Source organism: Populus nigra, chromosome 1 (assembly GCF_951802175.1).
Source record: "Populus nigra chromosome 1, ddPopNigr1.1, whole genome shotgun sequence".
NCBI classification, from domain to species: domain Eukaryota; kingdom Viridiplantae; phylum Streptophyta; class Magnoliopsida; order Malpighiales; family Salicaceae; genus Populus; species Populus nigra.
In genome coordinates this window covers 11122980-11145894 of record NC_084852.1, presented here as the reverse complement: position 1 = coordinate 11145894, position 22915 = coordinate 11122980, and the positions used below count along the sequence as shown (strand labels likewise).

The 22915-nt window shown below is 34.0% G+C and overlaps 2 protein-coding genes and 1 long non-coding RNA gene across 4 annotated transcripts; 1 reads left to right on the top strand and 2 right to left on the bottom strand.

Annotated features, from left to right (window-relative positions):
• Window positions 1–9079: 9079 nt before the first annotated feature.
• Window positions 9080–10528, top strand: LOC133670680 (uncharacterized). The gene is made up of 2 exons (XR_009834126.1): window positions 9080–9589; window positions 9797–10528. It is a non-coding gene; the product is annotated as an uncharacterized LOC133670680 (long non-coding RNA).
• A 310-nt stretch (window positions 10529–10838) lies between these two features.
• Window positions 10839–15075, bottom strand: LOC133670674 (uncharacterized). The gene is made up of 7 exons (XM_062091242.1): window positions 14683–15075; window positions 13578–13805; window positions 12703–12776; window positions 11948–12107; window positions 11624–11743; window positions 11410–11518; window positions 10839–11292 (listed from the first exon to the last, which is right to left on the bottom strand). Exons 1-7 carry the CDS (start codon window positions 14911–14913, stop codon window positions 11111–11113), a joined length of 1104 nt encoding a protein of 367 aa, XP_061947226.1. The 5' UTR covers window positions 14914–15075; the 3' UTR covers window positions 10839–11110.
• A 218-nt stretch (window positions 15076–15293) lies between these two features.
• Window positions 15294–21585, bottom strand: LOC133670660 (protein SAWADEE HOMEODOMAIN HOMOLOG 2-like). 2 transcript variants are annotated; one of them, XM_062091219.1, is made up of 10 exons: window positions 21318–21585; window positions 20622–20707; window positions 20484–20529; window positions 20224–20401; window positions 19978–20028; window positions 17960–18035; window positions 17723–17774; window positions 16991–17134; window positions 16772–16891; window positions 15294–15917 (listed from the first exon to the last, which is right to left on the bottom strand). In XM_062091219.1, exons 1-10 carry the CDS (start codon window positions 21369–21371, stop codon window positions 15501–15503), a joined length of 1224 nt encoding a protein of 407 aa, XP_061947203.1. In that variant the 5' UTR covers window positions 21372–21585; the 3' UTR covers window positions 15294–15500. The 2 variants fall into 2 exon arrangements, with proteins under 2 accessions (XP_061947203.1, XP_061947212.1); XM_062091228.1 differs by lacking the exon at window positions 19978–20028.
• Between the last annotated feature and the right edge of the window lie 1330 nt (window positions 21586–22915).

Here is a 22915-nt window from a genome sequence, read left to right as displayed (position 1 = left end):
TTGTAGAAGCCCTTATTTTTCACTTCTTAAGGATGTCATAATAACCCTTATTTCCCTTTCTTTAAGCTGTTGTAATAGTCCAAACTCCCACGAATATAGGCTACAATAACAGCTCATTTTCCCACACATTAAAGCTGACACAACATCCCTATTTCTTCACATGTTAGAGAGGCGTAACCTTAAATTCCTACAATTTGGATTATCATGACAACCTAATTCCTATAATTTTAAGCTATCATGACAACATGTTATTCCATAATTTAGGGATCCTTATTTTACATGTTTGGGTTGTTGTAACTACCCTTGTTTTTTGCATACACATAACTGTTATAATAGCCCTTATACACTTCAAAAATACATACAACACATACCTAAAATCTAACCACATTCCATGTCTCCTTTAATCCTTGCCAACGCATCTGGCGCACCAACACACATGCACCTATATTTCAATTTCAAACACACAACCTAAATCAAAGTAAAATTTCTAAATTTTTCTCCATCTTCACAATTATAAATTTCGATCATATTTAACAAATCATGCCTCCAATGCCCAAACCACCCAATCTTAACATTTCAATCAAATTAAACATTTATTCATCATCATAATACAAGAACAACAATTAAAATCCTTGAAATTTTGAATCTCCCTTCCAATTTCAACAACTAAGATTTTGGACATAATAGAAAAATTGAAGACAAACCAATATACAAACTTTCAAACCAATTTCACTAATTCCACACAATCTCATCAAATTCTCAAATCCCCCAAACTTCTCATTTATGGTCGACGACTGCCAAACCATTTTTTTCCATAATTGTTTTTTTAGTTCTTCTAATTTCACCCTAAATCAAATTGTTCACATCATAATTTATAATAAATTACATAATTTAATATTTTCCCCCAAAATTCCCATAAGCCCTAACAATTCAAAAATTTAGAGCTTTTTAATTCTAGATGTTAATCACCTAAATTAAACATTTTCCATATTATTTTTATAATCCAAAATCACCGAGAGATAGCCAATTCATCATTTCCAGACAATGAACTTAAACAGTAAAAATTCAAGAATTGGGGCTTTCTAATTCTTCATGTGGTGGATCCAAATTAAATAATTATTATCCAAATTAAATAATTATTATGCACTCTCAATAACCCAACTTCAATAATAATCAACCTAATTAACATTTCAATACAAGAATATCACGAACCCTAACTTTTTGAATTTGGAGATTTTCAAAAACAAGAGAAAGAGTGGGATTAATGATAAAAAAAACATCTTAACCTTATTAATTAACTCAAAATTAACGAGCCAAGCAATAATATTCTTCCCTTCAAATTTAACACTTTCTCTCTCTCTAGACAATAAACTTCCAACCCCCCTCTCTCTAATCTTTTCTAATTTATTTTGTTTTCTTGAGTAGAAAACACTTAATTAATCATGCTCCATACCACCTAATTTAATAGAGTTTGGAGAAAAATGGAGGACAAGATAAAAATTTCAAAGAAGTAACCCAAAGCCTTTTTAACATATGCTGCTTTTCAAAACCCTTTTAAAAAAAAATGCTATTTTTTTTTTTTAAAAAAATAAATCCATGTTTTGTTAATATCAGAGGGCATGTTCCATGAACATGGCCAGTTGACAAATGTACGAGCGCGAGAAACCAACGGATGGATCAACAGCTCTTCTCTTCCTTTTCTACCCTTCACACAAAATACGTGGCCGTTTCCTTTACCTAAAAGACACTAGAATGGCATTTTTGATATTAAGTTAGAAAAGGATAGGCTATTTCGAACTGGGATCACATGGGGGGATCGATGGTGAAAAGAACAGAGAAGAATCCCTAGGTTGTACGTCACCACCGATAATTGCTCAACCCACGCGCATTACGATTACTTGCTCAAACAATCTCCTGCCACGTCCACCACCTTAGCAAGTTTAAGAAAATTATCACTTAGCTAAGTTTTCTTCTTTTTTTTTTTTAATTTAAAAAATTGGTTGAAACTCCAAACTTCTTTTGTTCCATTAATATATTTTGGGTTTTTATTTATACAAAATATTAGTATAATAACATTTTGGTGTTCTGTTTCTAAATATATTAACGGATTAATAATAATTTTTTTAAAAAATTATTAAGTTAATAACAAATGAGATTTAATCGTATTAATATAATAAATCATAACTTCTAATTATTAATATTAGAATTAAATAGATTTTACTTAAATTGAGTACATAACATGTTACACTACAACAACGATATTGAATTAAATAATTTCTTGATGGAATGATTTTAGAATTTTATATATATATTTTTTATTATTATTCAACAAAAGAAATGAAATAGATGTAGATGCATAGGCAAATGTAATTATAAAAAGAAAAATGCAGGCATTTTGAATTATTCAAAATATTCTGCCATTGGATGATGAATTAATGATCACAGCTTCTGCACGCGCATAGAAAAGCAAGTAGCGATGATCAATTCAATCAAAGAACCACAGGCCTCGTTGGCAGAGAGGCCTCTTCTGTACTCCACTCCAAAGTCCAAACACACGCAGTAGCAGCATGACGCAAAGGCTATATTTTGAAGTATTTTTTAAAAATATATTAAAAAATTATTTATTTTAAAAAAATTATTTTTAATATTAAATAATTTAAATAATTTAAATTCAAGGTTGAAAACTATGTTATTTAAACAAATCATAGTTACCCACTGTGATATTTGAAAGAGAAAAAAGATTAACTATGTTATTTAATAAAAAAACACAGCTCTTATTTCAGCTGTGGTAGGTGAGAATTGCGACTTTTTACTGTGTTATTATATATAAAAAAGTTTTTCATTTGGGTTAGTTTACCAACTTTTTTTAATAAAACTGTGTTAATTTCAAGAAATAAAATAAAAATAAAACATTACGTAAGCAGGCAACTCATAATACACTGTAGCAAGAATGCTCATACCACCCATAATAGTTAAAAAACCCGGCCTGTCGGGTCGGACGAGGTTGAAACTAGACTGAGTTAAAAAAAAAATAATAAAAGAAAACTTGGTGTAATCTGGTGATTTGGTAAGATCCGGTTAAAAATCCGATTAAAAATCCAGTTATAATTTGTTAAATTTTATTTTTTTACTAAAATAATATCATTTTAATTTTTTAAAAAATTAATTTAAATGACCGATCAAAATTCAGAACTTAAATCTTAAATTGGGCTGGGTCTAAAAATTATGCCCCAATCATCACTAGACTCTTCCACGTGGCAGGCGCCAAGTGGGGACACAAGATTTGAAACAGTGTGGGCCATGGCTAATTTAATGAAGAGAGCCAGAGTGGCAGAGCACGCAACAAGCTAAGAAACCCTAAGTTGCAAGTGGGAACTGGTAAATGACCAAAAAGAATAGGGGTCAAGGATGACTTGAAAAGCAGTGGTTTGACCAAACATATTTACACCACAAAGAGACAAAGAGAGTATTAAAAGCAGCTTGTATTTATGCTTTATTAATTGTGTTGGTGTCCCCGTTCTGAGGTAAAGCCAGCTGTAATGTTTAGTTTAGTGCTGATCAATAAAGAAAAAGTGCGTTTTTTGGATTGATTTTTTATTTATTTATATATATAATCTTCACGGACTTTCCTGGCTTGCTGTCCTTGAAGCTTCTTTGATCCAGTAGAACATTCCATTACTTGAGTGGATTCTTCATTCTTGAGTGTTTGTTGATTTAAAGATTAAAAAAAAATAAAAATTATTTAGAGAACGAAAGAAAGTTTTCTTCCTCTTTCTATAGCATTGGGATCCTGAGCTCTTCCTTTACATGTTTGTTTGCCAATTTATTCTTATAAATTTCTTTCTTAGGACTTATTTTTTTTGAGATGATAGTTCAAGACAACGATATTATTAATAATTGTATGTTTTAAAAAATACAATAAAAAAGGGTCAAATATGTGATTATATTGAAACAAAATTTATGATGAATTTTAATTGGTTTAGAGAACGTTCCTTAATTCACTGTGTTTCTCTTGTAATAAAAGTATATATTAGTGTGAAGACATATAAAATTTATAAGATTATGGGTAGAAAAAATAAAAAAAAATTATGAGATTATATATGAAAAAATATATAAAATATTTGCACAATAAAAAAATAAAAGAAAGAGCCAATTTTTTTCTAAAACAGCACAATCACATGATCTAACCTACAATAATGATCAATGCTATTTTTCTGAGGGTTTTTTTTTTTTTTTAATGGAAGGTGAAAGCATCTTTAACTAAATAATTAGATGAACCACAAAATGAATAAATAAATCAATTAATTAATTAAATAAATAAATACATAGGCATATTACCCGAACCAACAACTCATATACCTTAAGTATAGTTCAAGCTATACAATGTGTCCACGTTACATTGTTACATAGAATTTTAGGTTAAATTTTAACATAAAAAAGGTCAATATTATGAATGTGATTTCTAGTAGCACTAGCATATTCACCCGCGCTATGTAGCGGGTTAATAATAATTTTTTTGTCAAATATTAAAAAAATAAAAAGTATAGAAAATCTTTTAAATGTCTTGAGTCTGGCAGCCAGGTCTAAGGCTGTTGGGCCTTGCTGCGTAGCATGACCCATCGCTGCTAGGTCCAGCTAGCAGCCAACCCGTCATTGACGGGTCCAGCAGTGGTAAGATCCAAAGCTCTTGGACCCTGCTGCATAATAGAACTTAACGCTGCTAGTTCCAGCTGGCAGCAGAACCCATTGCTGATGGGTCCAGCAACGACTGGATCCAAAGCTATTACGTGATGCTGGGCAGCTAGACCCATCAGCATTGGGTCCAGCTGCTAGTAGGACCTATCAGATCCCAAGCTCTTGGGTCCTGCTAGGGGCAGGACTCAATGCATAATTTATTTATGTATTTAATAATATTTATAATTCACAACTATTAAATAAAAATTTCAAGTTTTGGGTCCTTTTGGTAGCAGGATCCAACCCAATTGGGTCATGCTATTGGGTGTAAACTTGGGTGTGGCTGCGGAGCCACACTTAATAAATATGGGTGTGGCTGTGCAGGAAGATCCAATACACTTGGACCCACTGCTGCTGGGTCCTGGTGACAGCAAAGCTCAACTTTTGTGGGTCGTACTCGCAACTCTAGGCCCACTATTGCTAGGTCCCGGTGTAGGCAGGGCCTAACTTTAGTGGGTCATGCTTCAGCGGGGCCCCTGCTGGGGCCTGTTAGGCACCTAGACTCATTATCATTAGGTCTGACAGCAGAGCTAGGCCTAATAAACTTGGGGTATGGTTGCGGAGCCAGACCCAATAAATTTAGAAATAATATTTAGAAATCTAAGACCCTAGAACCTTGGGTCCGAACGCAGGACCCATTAGATTTGGGTCCTGATGCAAGACCCATTACCCTTGATCCTGATGCTAGACTCAAGAGAATTGAGTTCGGATGATGGACCCAAGAGAATTGGGTGTCGATGCAGGACCTATTAGCCTTGGGTCCTGACATGAATACATTACCAAAGCATCTAAACCCAGGGGAGCGCGTCTGCAGACCCAAAGCGTGCTGGTTTGCATACTCGAGAGTGCGTGTCTGCAGACCCTCTCGTTTGGGTCTGTAGCCAGTCGTGCAGGTCTGGCCCTAGCACCCAGGGCAAGGCAGCCCAAACGCCAAGTATCTACAGCTTGGGGCATAACTCGACCCCTTGCAGCCTTTGGAACTCTATGTGGCAGGGCATGACAGCCCTAGCGCCAAGTGTCTGTAGCTCCACCATGTCCCACCAAAAATTACAATGACTGTTTTTTCCCAAACCATCCCTTCAATGCCAAATGCATCCTAATGAAAAAGACAACCCACCCTCCCCTTGCTGTCTTTGCAACTCTTTGTGGCAAGGTCAACTTTGTCATTATACTGCTCCAATCCATAGTGCCATGAATCTTTATGAATAAGACTTTTGCTAATACTACTCATGATTTTTGTCATATGACTTAGCTTTTTCTATATATATATATATATATATATATAAAACTTAAAGGAAAAGTAGAGCAACAATCAAAACCCGTGAAATTCACGATTAATTGTCTCTTGCTTCATAGTGTAGTAGAAATCCTACATGTTTTAGAGTTTTTTATAATAATGTTTTATTTGATTGAAGATTGAAGATGATGTATATGCCATGTCACGAGGCAATTTTTAAAATATAATTTTATTTAATTTTGTGATAATTAAAATAAATATTTTTTTATAAAAAAACACAATGATTAGGGAGGAAAAATGGTATTTTGCTATGAAGTTTTTTGTTCTTATTAATGTATTATTTTTTGAAAAAAAGCATGTCTTTTTTATTTGTAGTATGTATTTTTTGAATAAAAACTAAAGATAATGAAAATATATTTTCATAATAATTTTAATGACTTGAATTAAGGAGAAAAAAAATGTATCTCTTAAATTAAAATTGCATTTCCTTATTTATGCATTTATTTTTTGTTTTTATCAAAACGTTTTTTTTTTATCTAAAGCATTTTTATCAAATAAAAACTTATCATGATCTGAAAAAGATTTCAATAAAAAAAATCATGACTTGATAATTTTTGTAATTATAGAAAATAATTAAAGAATAATTGATATAAGAAAATCATGTAAAGAATTTACAATAAAGAACTAACAAAATAGATATTTTATTCTCATTGAATACTCGTGTGAAAACTGGCATATGTTACAATATGTTTTTTTTTTCCCATATTAGGTACATATATAACTAGACAACTCGCACGTGTTATGCTATGAGTTAGATAAAAAAAAAAATTAATATAAAAAAAATTGTTTAAGCCGTGGAAAATTCTTTAGCAACGTCATTAAAGTCGATTTTAGTAGGTCAACTATAAAGCCTTCAAATTTGACTCCTCACCTAACCTAAGTTTCAAATTAAATAATTTAGGAGTTGCCCCGATGTGACCCGATTGACTTTGCGGGTTTAAAAACAACCTAAACAATCAGCAAAAAGATGGCTTGGCTTTACAGAAGATTTCAAGATCACATTCTTTTTTAATATTGAAATAACAATATAATGAGTTGACCCAAGGTTTGTGGCCCAATCCACTAAACCCAAAACTCAGGCCATGAACTTCATTAGGTTTAATAATTTTATTTTTAAAATAACATTTTATTTAATTATATAATAACAAAAACAAAAGATTATAAAATCGAGCACCAGCCCAACAATGAGATATTTGTTTGAGATCGTAATAACTTCATAAAAAGTAAACCAAAATAAATTATGAAATTCAATTATCAAGCAATTCAAGTTAACTCTCTAAACCTGCATTCTGAGTATGAACTCTACTAGATTTAATAACTTTGTCTTTTCCAAAACTATTTTTATTTAATTATACAAAAAAAATAGACACTTTTAAAATTGAGTTCCAACCAAATACTGGGATGTTTGGTTGAAACCGTAATAAACCTACAAAAAAAAACCAAAATAAATTATGAAATCCAATTTAAAATCAACCAAAAGTATAAGGATAAAATTTAAAAAAATAAATAAAAATCTAATGTTGAATAATGAATTTAAATTTGAAATTTTTTTTAAAATGTATAGTAGACAACACATCACTTACTGTTTTAGATTTTAGCCATAGTTGAAAAGTTAAGCTTTTGACTTGTAGGTTTAAAAATCTCATTTTCACATGTTTTTCAATTGTAAACACTTAAAAAACACCATCGTAACCTCAATAAAGTCATTTTTTTTTAATCTTAAATTAGCATTTAGTCGATTAAATAAGCCAAAATTCAAATTGAATTTAATGAAGTCCCAAACCGTGATTTATATTTTTTAACAAGATAAAAAAATAAAAACCTAAATAAAACTCTCTTCATCAAATAAAATTTATTAACACCAATAATAACTGTTTTCATCGTCCAAAAATGGTCTTAGACTTAATGGAATTTAAGTTTATTCATCAGAGTCTCTCTCGAAACACAAGTTATACAATCCCATTTATACTAGTATTAGGGATAAACTGAACAAGAGAAAATAAAATCCCTAAACTAATAAGGGGAAAAAAAAAGCAAGGAAAATAAATTATCAAAAGTGAATAAGAAAAAAACAAAATTTCTAAACTGAATAAGAAAAAAAATGAAACGCTCTATCATCAATTTCCTGCTTTCGCTGCTGCTCATAGAACTTCTGGTTGATTTCCTTATTGTTCGAACATAAAGAAGTCTCACTGCTGGATTTGGCATTTCTTAATTGTGTTGTTACTATAAACAATGACGTACTTTATAGTTAATTTTGGTCATATTTCATATTTGTTTAGTTATTAAGAAGCATAAACATCCCTGAACCCAAACTATTGATAAATCAGAGGCACTTTAGTGATAATCGGAAGGAAATGGCTTACATGTTAGATTTGTACAGAAAAAGTCCAAGAACGAGGAAGAGGAACAAAAAATTAGGACCAAGCAACCTTACTAGCTTGGATTCCCAGAACATCCGTTCATGATCACTTACTATGTTTATTTTTTATTTTTTTATATATATATATATAACTTGGGATGTTCATGCTAGTTTACGTACATTACAACTAATTTATTGATTCACTGAACATCCTATAAATCCAATAAATATATAAAACACTATAGGGTGATAAACATACACAGAAAAAATATACAGAAAAATAGATCAAGACCTAGCCCCCGCTAGATCAGGACCTCAATTGGAAGGATTTTCAAAATGGTGTCAGATGTTCCTTGGGATGATACTATTGCTAGTAATTAGACTAGGCTCTTCTACTAGAGTGAAGATGCCGCCTTCTTTTTTCACCAAGTTATATGGAGAAACTAAAGAAAACTTGTTCTTTAACCTGAAATTGTTATAGATTATTTGAGAATTTTATTGATATTATTGTGCTGAACAATAATGATTAAATTAATTTACTAGAGTTAGTTTAATATTAAGTTAATTATTTTGTGATATGCGTTGTAGTGTCAAAGTGGTAGGCATGTATTGTGATGTTCTACCTAATATATAAGCTAGAGAAGATGTAGAGTCAAAAGAGGAGAGTGTGCTGCAAATGCAATTAGATATGAATGAGACAAGTAGTGGTTTTTGAAGTCTCTTCCTTGTGTGTGATTTTTCTGCCTAAAATTAATTGCAGAGCTGATTTGGTATGTGGGTGTTTTCAGTTGTAGTATTCAACCCAACTACAACCTAACAAAGTGGTAGTGGAGCTGAGGTTTAAAAGGGCGAAGTTTTGTCCAAGTTCAAAGAGCGAAGAAGATGTCGAAAGAAGGTAGTGCAAATTGTAGTTCAAGGGAGAAATTATGAGTTTTGGAGCATCAAGATGAAGACTTTACTCACCTCTCTTGACTTATGAGATATGGTGGAGATAACATTTGAAGAACCTGAAAATGTGGACAGTCTATCTACAGCAAAACTCAAAGATCTGAAAGCAAAAGAAGAGTAGAGATGCTGAAGCCCTTAGCATGATTCAAAGAGAAGTTGTTGATCCTATATTTCCAAGGATCATGAGAGCTACAAATGCAATGCAATCATGCAAGACTTCGCAAAAAGAATATGAAGGTGACATAAAGGTAAGGGCTCTCAACTTACAAAATCTTAGAAAAGAGTTAGAAAATATAAAAAAAGAGAAAAATGAAGTAGCAGATGAGTTTTCTGACAGGATTATTAAGGTTTTGAATCAAATGAAAAGTTGCGGTGAGAAATTAATGATAAAAGAGTAGTAGAGAAAACGTTGATTAGCCTTCCAAAGATGTTTGATCCTATTGTGGCTGTTGTAGAAGAAATAAAAGATTAGTCGATGGCTTCTCTAAAGTCTTGCGAGAAGAGGCTAGTGAAGAGCCAGTAGATAGTGCTTTTCAGTCAAAGCTCATTTTTGGGAAACAAAGCCACGAAAAGGAATATACAAGTGATGAGAGAAGAGGAGTTACAAGTGGAGGATATAGTAGAGGAAGAGGCAGAAATCAAAGGGGAGGAGAAAGAAGTGATTATGATAGAATTGAGAAGCTACAACCGTCACAGCAACATATTAGAGAAAATGTCTCGTGTCTTTCAATTAATACTAAGCCACCAGACGTCTCTCTTCTTCAAACGTCACAACTACGTTTTGCACTTGAAAAAAGCTTGAAACTGAATCCTATAGACCTTACAAGGTCTTGCAAAGAGAGGGGGCAGTGGCCTATATGCTTCAACTACCTGAAAGAGCCTCTATCCTGCTTGTATTTCCACGGGCAGTGTAAAAACATGCATTAACACACGGGTGTGTATCACTGCTTAAAGGGAAGGTAGGGAGCAATGTTGTAACAGCCTCGATAATGCCATTAACAGATGAAGGTGAAGGTGGAAGAGTCGAGCTGTTCTGGAAATGAAGTTTATGAAAAAGGGGAAGCAAGAAATCTACTGCACTTGATGCCTACAAGGGCTAAACTAAACTAAACATTGATCATCAAATCTCTATTACTATGTTCTGGAAGTCGTTTAAATTTCCAAATATGATGACAGTTTATGCCTCTTGTCTTACTGAATCAGTCACAACGTACCAGTTACCATTTTTATCAGGCCCTGAAGCAAATGGAAGCTGTTTTACTGAAAAAAAACAAAAAACAAAGTGGAGCTTCCGAAGCTTAAACTACAAGCAATCTAGCAACTTTCCAGTAGGAGAAGCAGCTTTGATCTTGCAAAATCATGGCATTCCCAAGTATCTCCAGCTGATTCGACTGAGACATGAACCTCAATTACTGCTAACCTGGTAATATATATTTTTATTAGCTATCACCTCAAATTGAGTTTTCATTTTTTGCCACAAATAGTCGATGAACCCTGTTAGATAGAAGTCCAGTGCACTACCCCTCTTCTATATTTATTTCAAACTCGTATTGTTGCAAAATGAAAGACAAAAAAAGAACGTACTCGAAAACTTTTACAGATTGCCAACTGGATACTTCCATCTATACAATACTGCCTGATTGCTTATTGCACATAGCAAGATCAACTACCCAAATACAACGAGGGAAAAAATAAAAAAACAACTAACAGAAAAGAGAGGATATAAATCCTGTCATTGAAATTGTTTGTATGATTTTGTTGAATCTAATTCAATCAAGTTCCAGCACCACTTTACCAGGGATTTTCTTCTTGTCTTTAGCCTCATGAGCCTCTCTTGCTTGTGTGATTGGAAATGTTTTCTCCACCGGTATTTTCATTTTTCCAGCTTCAGATAGCCGGTGGATCTCATCCAAACCATCTGAATCAGCTCTCATGTAAGTCCACCAATATTCTGAAAATGTGGATATTGGTTCAGTAAATTTACACGTTTAACAAAGAGGTATAACATTGTGGAAGATAATATTTGTCGTCTACCAACTAATGTCCTGAGAAGATGACATTTTTTTACCTATTCCATGTGAGTATCGGTATTGAATCTGTTTTTTCAGTAAAATAGCTGTAGCGATAGGAAGCCCAGCAACTAGTCCATACCTATCAGTCAAGGATGCTGCCTCGCCCTGAAACACAGGAGATAAGATCCTTGAATGTTATTGTCAAAGAATTTAGGAAAGTAGCTTCTGATTTCTCCTCTGAAGATATCCAATAACAAGCTTCCATATTACCTGAAGCGTCATATAGTGTCCACCTCTCTTCAAAAACTTGATGCCGATTCTTTCTGTTTCTGGCACACCAATGGTGTCCAAGACAGCATCAAACTTCCCCTTAATTGCTAGTTCAATGTCCTGCACATCAAACATGCTAGCTCACTGATGAAAACATTACTATGGGTCTCTCAACTCTATAATATGTACAAGAAAGAAAATCAGCATGATTCAGCTGGAAACATAATTAATTACCCATGTAATTAACTAAATTAAAAATAGGCTTGACATATGTATTTCATTTTAATTAGCTGGTGGTATGGGGCAAAAATAATATATCATTACCTCAGCAGTATAATCAACAGCCTGCTCAGCACCTGCTTCCCGCACTCGATCTATGCTTTGACCACCACAAGTAGTTGTAACATGACACCTTGCAGCTGCTGCTAGCTGAATTGCAGCCAAACCTACTGCTCCACCACCACCCACTACTAAAATCCTTTGCCTGTGAAATAATTACATTGAAGTTGCTAAAGAAGTCATACATATTAGCAATTTACTAAAAATACAGTTTGGATTTCACATTTATTTTTTTTCAACAAAAAAAGCTTTAAGAATTGATTATTTGAAAATCAAATATTCAAACATCATATATACAGCCATCTACAGGTTGATTGCATGGACAGTCTCTCAACAAGTGGCTGATTTTGAAATGACTTAACTACAAAACCATTTAAGATGGCCTTTTAAATCTTAATGTGTGCTCACCATTAAATTTGTCAACTTTTGCTCATGGGGCATGAAACAACAGATGACAAGTCTCACTACTTTGCTGATGGTGTCAAGAAAAGTCTGAACTCAAGAGAAAGGCCGCGTTAAAATTGTGAGAAAAGTTGGTGTACCACATTATAAGGTTTGATACTCAATAGAACAATTTAAATTTAGACAGAAATCAAGGACAGACACTAAAATTAACCCAAAGACTATTTCAAAAGCAAGAAAAAAAAATGTCGAGCTCTCATGAAAAGATGATATAAAAAAACAAAACAAAAAGCAATAAACTGATCCTTATGAAGTTCATTTAAACAGTAGATCCTTACCCCTCAGTTATCCTAGCAGTACTTTTTAGAGCACGCCATGCAGTTAGCGCAGCAAAAGGAATGGCACTTGCTTCCTGCAGGAGAACACAAAAATTTAAGCAAAATCTACATTTAAAAAAATAAATAAATAACAGATGACAATTTTTGGTTGTATCTATCAGTAAATATGTGTGTAAGCACACACAGACAGGCATAAATACAGATATGTTAAAGAATAGGCAGTGATCAAATTGTTGATCCCGATACCTCAACTAATGACTTCTATATATATTATACATCTGTACTCATAAATCTCTACTTAAACATATATCTCAATACATTTTAGAGCATGTGATGGAGAATAAATGCAAGGTTTGCATTATAATTATATCATAGAAAAGTTAGAAACTATGTTTCTTTCTCTCCCTCATCTCTTTCCCTGTTTTACTCTCCTCCCTAATTCCTTTCTATTATTCTGCTTTCCCTCTCTTCTGTCTTCTGTTCTACATCAGCATGTGCATGGTGCAAGCTCATGTGTGTATGAATGCTCGCAAGCTTGGTTGTTTAAGACTCTTGGCAATGCTCAAAGTGATCTAGAATTAAATCCTAGTCACATATAGGACTATATAAAGATTAAATGAGGAGAAAAGCTACCCTTAATGTAACCCAAAATTTGATGGACCTCCCAAAAAATAAAAATACACACCCGTGTGTTAATGCATGTTTTTACAAATATTATGTTTGGCTAAAACAACATGTGGATCACAAATCATGCTCAATTATGCATTGGGAGTCACAAATCACTCAGCAGTTGCCAGACATTTTGTGCCAACCAGAAATGCAAAAAGAAAAGACATAATTCTATGCCTAAAAATACCCAACTATGAAGCACCTACCACATGCGTAAGTGATGGTGGTTTTGGAGCAAGTTCATCTTCCGACAGAACTGCATAGTCAGTATAAGTACCCCTCACAGCAGTTGGATGCAACGCACCAAAAACTTCTTCTCCAACACTGAATGACCGCACAGAATTTCCAACAGCTGCAACTTCACCGCTAATATCACGACCCAAAATGAGAGGTAGAAGTGGTTCAAATATGGAACGGCCATAACCTGATCGCATCTGAAAGCATTAACATTTTTAAACATTCAATACCCATCATTCTTCTGCATGTCCAAACATATTTACGCATTTCACGGATATAAGATATATGTTGAGCATGTACAAGCATAGGGTTTTAACCTGTATGGGAGTGCAAATATTTAGTAAATTAGTTTGAAAATGAATACTTGGTATCTTTCACTCTTGGATGGTATTTTTCTGATGCTCCATAGAATCCACTTAATCCATCATCTTAAGATCCACTATACAAGTCCGAATAAAGTTCTCCTAAATGAACTCAATCCCGAAGCTTGTGTTTCCGATCACAGCAGCCTTTCACTATGCAACTGCTGCGTTTATTACAGAGCAGCTGATGAAATGACTCGAGGGCTCACATTTTCCTTATGACGTTGATTGAAAGATCCATGAGACTAAATGCTTGGACCATTTGTTTCTTTAATCCTATTTAATAGAGTATTTCCTTAAGGATTCAATACACATAAGAAGAGGATCTTGATTATTCTCTAGAAAATATCTATGATCTATTGACATATCGACAGGAGATATATTATCTTTGATAACTTGGAAACTTAATACCAAAGAGTTTGCAACAAATGCTATAATTAGTTATTATTTGACCTAATTAAGTTAAGAACATCACCAAGTTTTTATCCATCAGAAATAAAAAAAGAATCCCACATTACATAACAAGGAGTTTACCAAACATCAATCTCCACCATCTATGATCATATTCAGTGAAATTACAGGGAACCCCAATATTTCTTGTGTGATTATTTGAATTTCTCCGCACAAAGAAGTCCCAAATATCCAAATCTCTCCATTTTTCCAATGGGCTTTAAATTAAAGAAAGAAAGAAACAGCTAAAACAATAACTCACTCTAGTATCAAGTGGATTGATTGAAACAGCTCGTGCTCGAACTAGGACCTCGTTGGGTTTGAGCTGGGGGACCTCAACATCAGACCGGAGCTGTAGCATCTCGGGTCCACCGAACCGGGGGAGAACAACAGCCCTGCAACTGGTGGCAATGAATCTAACAAAACCAGACTTGAAGAATTCATAGTCACAAGTCTTGAAGGTGTGGCTTCTTCTTGACAAGACTCTTTGCATTTTCTTGGTTCTAGCGCATCAGTTCAGATTCAAGGAGGCGTGAGCTAGCGGAAAGGAATGGAATGGAATATATAGGGTAGGAGCGAGACTGAGCATGAGCTAGAGCCAGGGTCAGGGACGTGGCTCTGTTTGCATCCGCAGACTGCATTTTGTTTAGCTCTCTCTACAACTCGTGCTTGCTTTTGTTTTCAATTTTTGGGCCCTAACCGAAACCTGCCTTCCTCCTTTGTTGGGTTGGACCTTTATGCATGCTGCTGCTGGCATGGCAACCCAATTTGTCATTTTCATTACAAATTTTAATTGCTCGGGAAGACCTTTTTTCCCCAAAAGAGAGTAAGGTTAATTACTCGAGGCAAAGAGCAAATGGAACTCCAAAGTGCTTGGTGAAAGAAAAGATGTATACTTGTTAATAAAGGCCCAGGAAGTTCATAAAATTAGACTCAGATTCCTAATATTTGGTTGCGATTCTTGTACATGGACCGGAATAAACTTTACTGTATCATTACTAGTGGATCATGTCCCCTCTCCAATTGTGGGGAAAGGTAGCTGCTCATCATGAAACAGAGCAACAATCAAGGTACATCAAACTACAATTTAATTCCCTGCATGTTCTCTCCAGAGCCACCAGGGCCGCTACTCATAGCCATTCCACTCGCCAACACAGCAGCGGTAGCCGCAACGCTGGGAAGCACAGCAGTGGAGATGAAACTAGGATTTCCAGAATCGACAGCACTGACGGTTGCAGCCTCTTTTGGCTCCGCAATTATTGTTTTGGCAGGTTGAGAAACATTGGCTTGGGAAACCGGAGCTGCTACACCTGTGTTATGTTGCTGCTGCAGCATTGTTTCTGTGGCAGAAGCAGCAACCCTCAGGGTACTTGCTATGGAGGGATCTACACTAGTTTTCTGCTGGTCAGTTTCTGCTGAGTCATTTGCAGCATGAAGTTGTAGCAGCCTATAATCAGTTTCAGGCCTCCGACAAATCTTCCTTAGCGGCACAATTTCCTGAGGAACACAAGATTGAAAACTAGATTAACATCATGGAATCCAAAGAGCAGCTGGGTAATGAACTCAATTGCGCAAAATGAAGTAACTCAGTTGTATCTTCAGCATTGTTCCAAGAAAGAGATGCGGATACATGCATGTGATAAATATGCTCATGAGTAAGACATCACGCTCTAAATCAAACTACATTTATATCAAAGATGTCGAAAACATTAATTCCTTCTTCATTGAAATTAATAATGGCAAAAAAAAAATCTGTAAATCACGATATTACTCACCTTAAACGAGCCATAATCAAGAGGAAATTTCAATTTGCACACTCAAAAGAAAAAACTGCATTTCTTGCACAAATGCCAGAAGAGTATGCGAAAAGAGACTTACAATTTACATGCTTCCATGAGTAGCAAACATATACTCAAAACTTGAGTTTCTGTAATGAAATTGATTTCAACGAGATAATTAAAGAGGAACTTTAGCCAACACTGTTTTTCCCAGCACGAGAATAGGCAAAATCTGTTCCTGACTTTAGCTTATGTGAGATCAAGCACATGCATCGATCTAGTTTTAACAGTTAAAACCTGCTGTTACACTTTTCTTATCTTGAGGAAGTCTATCGAGTAGAGGGATTAAAAAATAAAGAACGGTAATTTAACATCTTCCACTTGAATACTGAGAAACAGAAGAAAAGGAGTTCTATATTTGGATGAAAATGGTCCTATTTATTACCCAAAAGATGAACAAAACAATTTTGTACAACACGGGTTATATATTGAAATGGGCTTTCCATTGGGCTTTGTACATCAGAAACAGGAAGGATGCATTTCAAAATTGAAAAGAAAGAAACATAAATATACCTCAGACTGGTCGTGATCATAACGCACCAAAAACCTACAACGGCAACCTCTTACATCATGTCTTCGTCTTTGTGCATCAAGAACATGAGCATCAAAATACAGAGCTTGATCTTTGCCTTCCTGAGAATTTGAGAGCATTTTAGAAAGATGCTCCTAATAGTTTCACCAAAGAATGGTTTAATTGATCATTTGTTTTCATTCACAAGTAGATGCTCCCACCTGAAAACAGAGTATGAGGTCTCCAGGAAGAACTGCAACACATTCCGATGCTTCGCAAGGGAGAGAACGCTGCCTGACATGCTTGCAAACATTAAGCCACTCATCTTCATCAGGTCCAAAACCAGCAAACCGAACCAATACTTCCTGAAATGGCCAGAAATAGTAGAACATGATGTTAGCGAAAGAAGGTTGGCAAAGTAACACAAAAAAAAGAGGCACAATTGTTCCCATGTGGCAAACAGCTAAGAAAACTCAATGTTGACAAAATATTGAGCAAAGTTATTGGTAATTATTGAATTCTCTTAAGGAATAGGGTCATAAGAACCAGAGTCGCCAATCCCAACATTAAGTTCATGGGCAATCAACACAAATATTAGCTTTGGCAAAAATTTGAATGTGATTATTCCTTCTAGGTCCTAGTGACAAGATGGAAAACTCAGTCCCTATGCCATGAAATCAAATCTTTTAACACAATGAACAATTTAGTAATGGAATACAGATATTGGTTCACATATACTTAGCTCTGAACAATCTCACGGAATTTTATTCATAGAACAAAAATGGAAGATAAGTTATTTAGTTGATGATAAAAGGATGCAATTGATGCATGGATGAGAAAGGAGAATGAAAATTACAGAAGCATTAAACTCAGCATGCAACTAAAATATATCCCAAGTAGTTTATGTTAATCATTGCATTACTACATGCAGTAAGAATGAGTTGATAGATTACCGGATCCCCCTTGTCCAAGTATCTATGGGATTGGAAGGTTCCTACATCATACCTGGCAAAGAAGGTAACAAAATAGAAGTGAATCAGGTAATCCCTAAACCAAGTAAGGAAAAAATTGAAGTGAATCAAGTAATCCCTAAACCAAGTAAGGAAAAAATTAAGTATCAAATCGAACAGGAAGAAGCATTAAAATCTCAACCACTTGAATCCTCAACTGGAAAAGCATTAAATTCTCACCATGCACCATCTCTACCAGATTTGGCTTCAAATTCCATATAAGAGTTTTCTGAAGTTGCCCTTCTGGCACCAGCAGCTGTTAAAAAAGGAGGGCCAAATAAATCTACAAACTGGATGTAGGCATTTAAAAAAAATGATTTCTGCAATATCTAGAGGTGTTAACAACAAGTTGCATAGTTTCTTCAGCTTTAATATGGAGATGATGTTTAATGATGCTTCTTAATGACTAATCAGGACAGTCAAGGAACATTTAAATCACCAGTTTGGGAAACTTTGCCAACCAAGCAGGTATCAGGAGATGCAAGGAAACAAAATTGATTATATGAGAAATGATTATGACACAGTACTTAATTTTTAACATCTTTGTTTTTCTAGAACAGGTCAAGAAAAGAAGGATGAAGGTTTTAACAGGTAAGATGCAATTATGTCCACCAGTGAAAAAGAGAAAGGAGTTTATCCTACTTAGTTTTTCAGTAGCAACTATGCAATTATTTTCCTCACTAAACTGTACTGCATAAACTCCATTTTCTGTTTCTTTTTGGTACCTTAAGCAAACACTTCATAAGGTAATGCAAAATGCCAAAAACTAACCAAAAGTGTGACCATATGATACAACCTCCTCCCCTAAACATATCCTCAACCACCTAAATCCCCCCTCATGACTAAAGGCCATCTTAAACTAGAAGTATATGATGATTTCACACTGCATCATAGAATTCTATAGAAAAATGCCCATTATTAAAAACAAAATGGAAATTGCATAACTAATTTTTCTTTTTTAATCTAGAATGGGAACATTTTCAAAGAGTAGTCCTTTCTTCTCTTCATTTTCATACCTACAGACACTTCTGGCAGCTGAAAGAGGAATTGGGAAATGAAGAAGACAGAAGATACGAGAAGAAATTGAGAGACATGAAAGAAGTGAACAAAAATCAGATGTGTGAAAAGGGACATCTCAGAACAGCACAGACAAGGAAGAAATTAGAGAATTATAAGTTCCAAACTTGAGCATGAGAAATTATCCCCAAGAGAATGCTATAAAACATTTTGATGACTGGAGATGACCCAAATTTACCCAATTTTCAGGAAAAGAGCCATGCATTCACACAGCTAATTACTTCTGAAGCTCCATCACTTTAATTCAACAATGATTTTGAAATCGGGAGGATTTCAAAGGGATGTAAAATTTGAAGCCTGAATGTGGCTTACGCTACACAGATCAGATTATAAGCAATCTAAGCATGACTCTACACATACAGCACAGTACCATTTCAAGTTCATCTGGAAAATATAAAATGGCATTTGATTAGTTCGAATTTTATTTTTCCAAGTTTTGGTTTTGGCAGAAATATTTGTATAATAAAAAATGAAGGGGTTTCATTGAAGAGTTCCGATGACTTTTGTCTTGAGCTTTGATTAAAGGTACCCCCCTCCCCCTCCCTCTCCCCTATATTTTTGAGAAATGAGGTACTTCCACATCAGATTGTGAATATGTCAGAATAGATGATACAGGGCTGTTGGACTTGGAGTTCTGTTGCTAGTTTGTTGATTGTCTTCATGTTGTGTGGAGATTTATGCACTATTTGGGGTCATGTGTGCCCATGAATTGGAAAATATCATCAGTTAATAATGCTTGAGATTAGAGAGGTCCTTAGCTTACAACTAAGAAAAATAGCAAGTTAACTGTGGTCACGTGTGTCAGATGGTAAGTCTGCTGCTAAATGATTTTTCTGATTTTGGAATCTTCTACTTGAGACCTTGCAGAAGATGGTTGTTGTTCCTTTCATACAAGAGAGCATTAAACAAACATCAAGGCTTTATACCAAACAAAGACATGTTGGAGGGACAACAGGATGGATGAATAAGCAATCATTTCCATTGATGAACAAGCTATAGGAAGACCCTGCTTTCAGCTTGAGCAACATGGAGCATGGAAAAGAACCTAAAAACAGCGATGAGTAAAACCATTTCCCGCAGATACAATCAAAATGTTTGTAAATAGACTAAAAAGCACTTACACAAGCACATGGGGTGTATGTGCGTGCCAGACCATACGCTTGGATGTGATTCTTAATCGTATGCAATACCCATCAACAGTGAAACCAAACACAGCAACGCTAAAATTTTAGTAATTTAAGAGACTACTTAATCAAACCAGGTGACATCTTGAATTCAAAGTTGAGAAGTGCCAAAGAAATGACCTAATAGGTAAGCAAAAATGCTAAAAAAGGAATAAGTCCTCAACACTTTGGAATTCATTCTACCTGAAGAAGTAGATGTAGTGGCTGGCACAGCATCAGGTATAGGAGCAGCTACTTGTTGAGGCACACTCCTCGCAGCAGCTGAATCATCGCGAGGCATAGGTGTTATATTTAACTTCATCGGGGCCTTATTTGATTTTGCCCTTATTGCATACCGTCTATTTTGGAACCAATTCCAAACCTATAAGTAGTATTCCAATTAAGATATGAGTGTTGAAATAATCCTAATCATGCATGAAAGAAATGCACTCAAGGTGTCTTACTTGTTTCATTTGCACTTGAATCTTCCCTTTTCGCTCTGAAGACTCACTACAAAGAGAGATGAACACCTCACAATTTTAATCCCCGCACTATAACGAGAAGTTTAAATATCATAAGTTCTTGGAAGAAAACACACTCACCTGAACTTCTCTGCAAGAGATACAAGAACCTCACGAGCTGGCATCATGTTATGGTGTTCTTGCAAAATAGCGTCCATCTCCGTGACCTTGAAAAGTGGGTACAGAACAAAACATTACTCAAAATACCATAAAAGGAAAAGGTTTTATACGTTCAATTCATCTGCTAAAAGGAAAACAAAAAAAAAAGCCCGGGGAACGGGGGGATTAGTCTGTCTTCTTTGCAGCCTAGAATATCCATCTGAAGCCTAGAGTTCCAAAACATGATCAATCCCAATGCAACACACACTTGGTCAGTAAAATAGTATCCCAAGATTTTATTTCAGTAGACAAAAAAAAATTGAATGACATCAAAATGTAAGCTCTTATCAATTTATGCGACCTGCTTCGATTGTTTATATAGAACGAAAGAGAACCTCAACCTCCCCAAATCCGCAAACATTTTACTTGAAAAAAAAGAAGTCCAGACATGTGAAAAATTAGATTAAGTATAACATTAGATAACAATACAGAACAACACAACATCATATATTGTAAAAAAAAATAAAAAATCAAGGCACTAATTGAAACCCAGAAAAATCAAGCACATAAATCCAGAGATAAAACCAGCCCACTATGTATTTCCAACTTTAAATACAACCCACATCAAGAAAAAAAACAAAAGAAAAAATATTGACAATGACAGAAAAGATAGCATACCTCATATTGCATGAAGCGAAAGGAAGGACCGCCATTACTGGGAGGACGACCCATCACTTCTACTACTCTCTTCTTTTGCAACTAACAATTCATTTTCGAATCAGACACGCGCTCTTTTAACAATCAAACTCTGTTTGTTACGGTTAATGTTTGTTTTTTTTCTTTTGAGGAAAAAAATAAAACAAGGGAAACTAAAGGACAGAATCCTTTAAAAAACCAACAACAAAGAAAGAAAGAAAAGCAGAGGCCAATTCATGTGTGCGAGAGAGAGGTGGCATGTTTGGATTTGGCTTTAACGTAGGTTACTTTTAAATTATTTTTTATTTTTAAAAGTATTAAAATAATATATTTTTTTATTTTTTTTAAATTTATTTTTTAATATTAAAATAATTTTAAAACACCAAAAATTAATAATTTAAATTTTTTAAAAAATAAAAAATATAATTGAATAGCGATTCCAAATAAAGCCAACATAAATTTTTATAGATAAAAAAATCAGTCTTATCTCAGGAGCAATTATCTTTATTAGTTTGAAAATTAATGTTTTATTTAAATGTGTTTTAATTGAAAATATATTAAAAATATTTTTTTTAATATTAACACTTTAAAATTATATATAAAAAATACCTAAAATATTAAATTAATACTTTTTCAAACAAACAAAAACTTTTTAAAAAAAATTAACTCTATTATCAAACACACTCTTGAATTCTTCCATCTATCTAATAATCAATTTTTAATATATTAAACTATATCATTAAACATACTCTTAACATGCTAGCAAATGTTATCAGATTTGATCAGATTATTTTTCAATTTGGATGTTAATTTGAGCAAGAGACACATTGGTTGATTTAATAGAAAAATCAAATTTGAAAAAGTTAAGGCTTAACTTTTCTAAAAAGATATTTTTTTCAAAAAAAAAAACCATTTATCTCTCTCTCCCTGTCCTCCTCCCACCTCACCGACGATAGATGCACATCACATTTTGGGATAAAATGGCTTTTAGTTTTTAGGGTTCCGGGGAGGGCTTGACCCAAGTCGCACAAAGCACATTTTGGTAAAAGTAATTCCCATCAAAACATTTGATGGAATCTAATTATATCTTATAAGAAGTTGATGAAGAATAGCAACATTATATTACAAATTAAAATTCTATTGTATTGTTTTATATTGAAAAAAAACTAATTGCCCTCAATAATTCACTATATATACTAGATGTGTGAGGAGAAAAAACATACTCTGGATTATAGTAATGTTTTTCTTTTTATCCTTTAAATTTTCATGCTCGAATCATCCAACTTAAAAAATAAAATACATTGTGTTGATTAGAAATTAAACTTTATAAAAAAACTTATTTATTTTTTATAAAGTTATCACATTATTAAATATTGATATTCAATTTTGTAAAAACGAATTTAGTTTCATTGCTTGTGAAACATTAAAAATACAAGGATCAAAATTGATAGTGAGGCAAATATACAAGCTTTAAAAAATATTCGCGGAGCGCTTTCTGATTATTTTGGTCTTCATATTTTTTTTTTCTTTTTCATCCTTTTAGTTTGAGACTTTTAAGTTTCAATCCAAAATTTTATTTT

What these genes read in the sequence shown, in the direction of transcription:
- LOC133670660 (XM_062091219.1), bottom strand. Translation starts at nt 21,371, where the DNA reads ATGGGTCGTCCTCCCAGTAATGGCGGTCCTTCCTTTCGCTTCATGCAA. An exon ending in TTCAAGTGCAAATGAAACAA is followed by an intron (nt 20,402 to 20,483) that starts GTAAGACACCTT and finishes TACTACTTATAG; the next exon opens with GTTTGGAATTGGTTCCAAAA. An exon ending in CATACACCCCATGTGCTTGT is followed by an intron (nt 18,036 to 19,977) that starts GTAAGTGCTTTT and finishes CTTTTTTAACAG; the next exon opens with CTGCTGGTGCCAGAAGGGCA.
- LOC133670674 (XM_062091242.1), bottom strand. Translation starts at nt 14,913, where the DNA reads ATGCAAAGAGTCTTGTCAAGAAGAAGCCACACCTTCAAGACTTGTGAC. An exon ending in TCAATCCACTTGATACTAGA is followed by an intron (nt 13,806 to 14,682) that starts GTGAGTTATTGT and finishes TAATGCTTTCAG; the next exon opens with ATGCGATCAGGTTATGGCCG. An exon ending in CTGTTGATTATACTGCTGAG is followed by an intron (nt 11,744 to 11,947) that starts GTAATGATATAT and finishes TTTGATGTGCAG; the next exon opens with GACATTGAACTAGCAATTAA.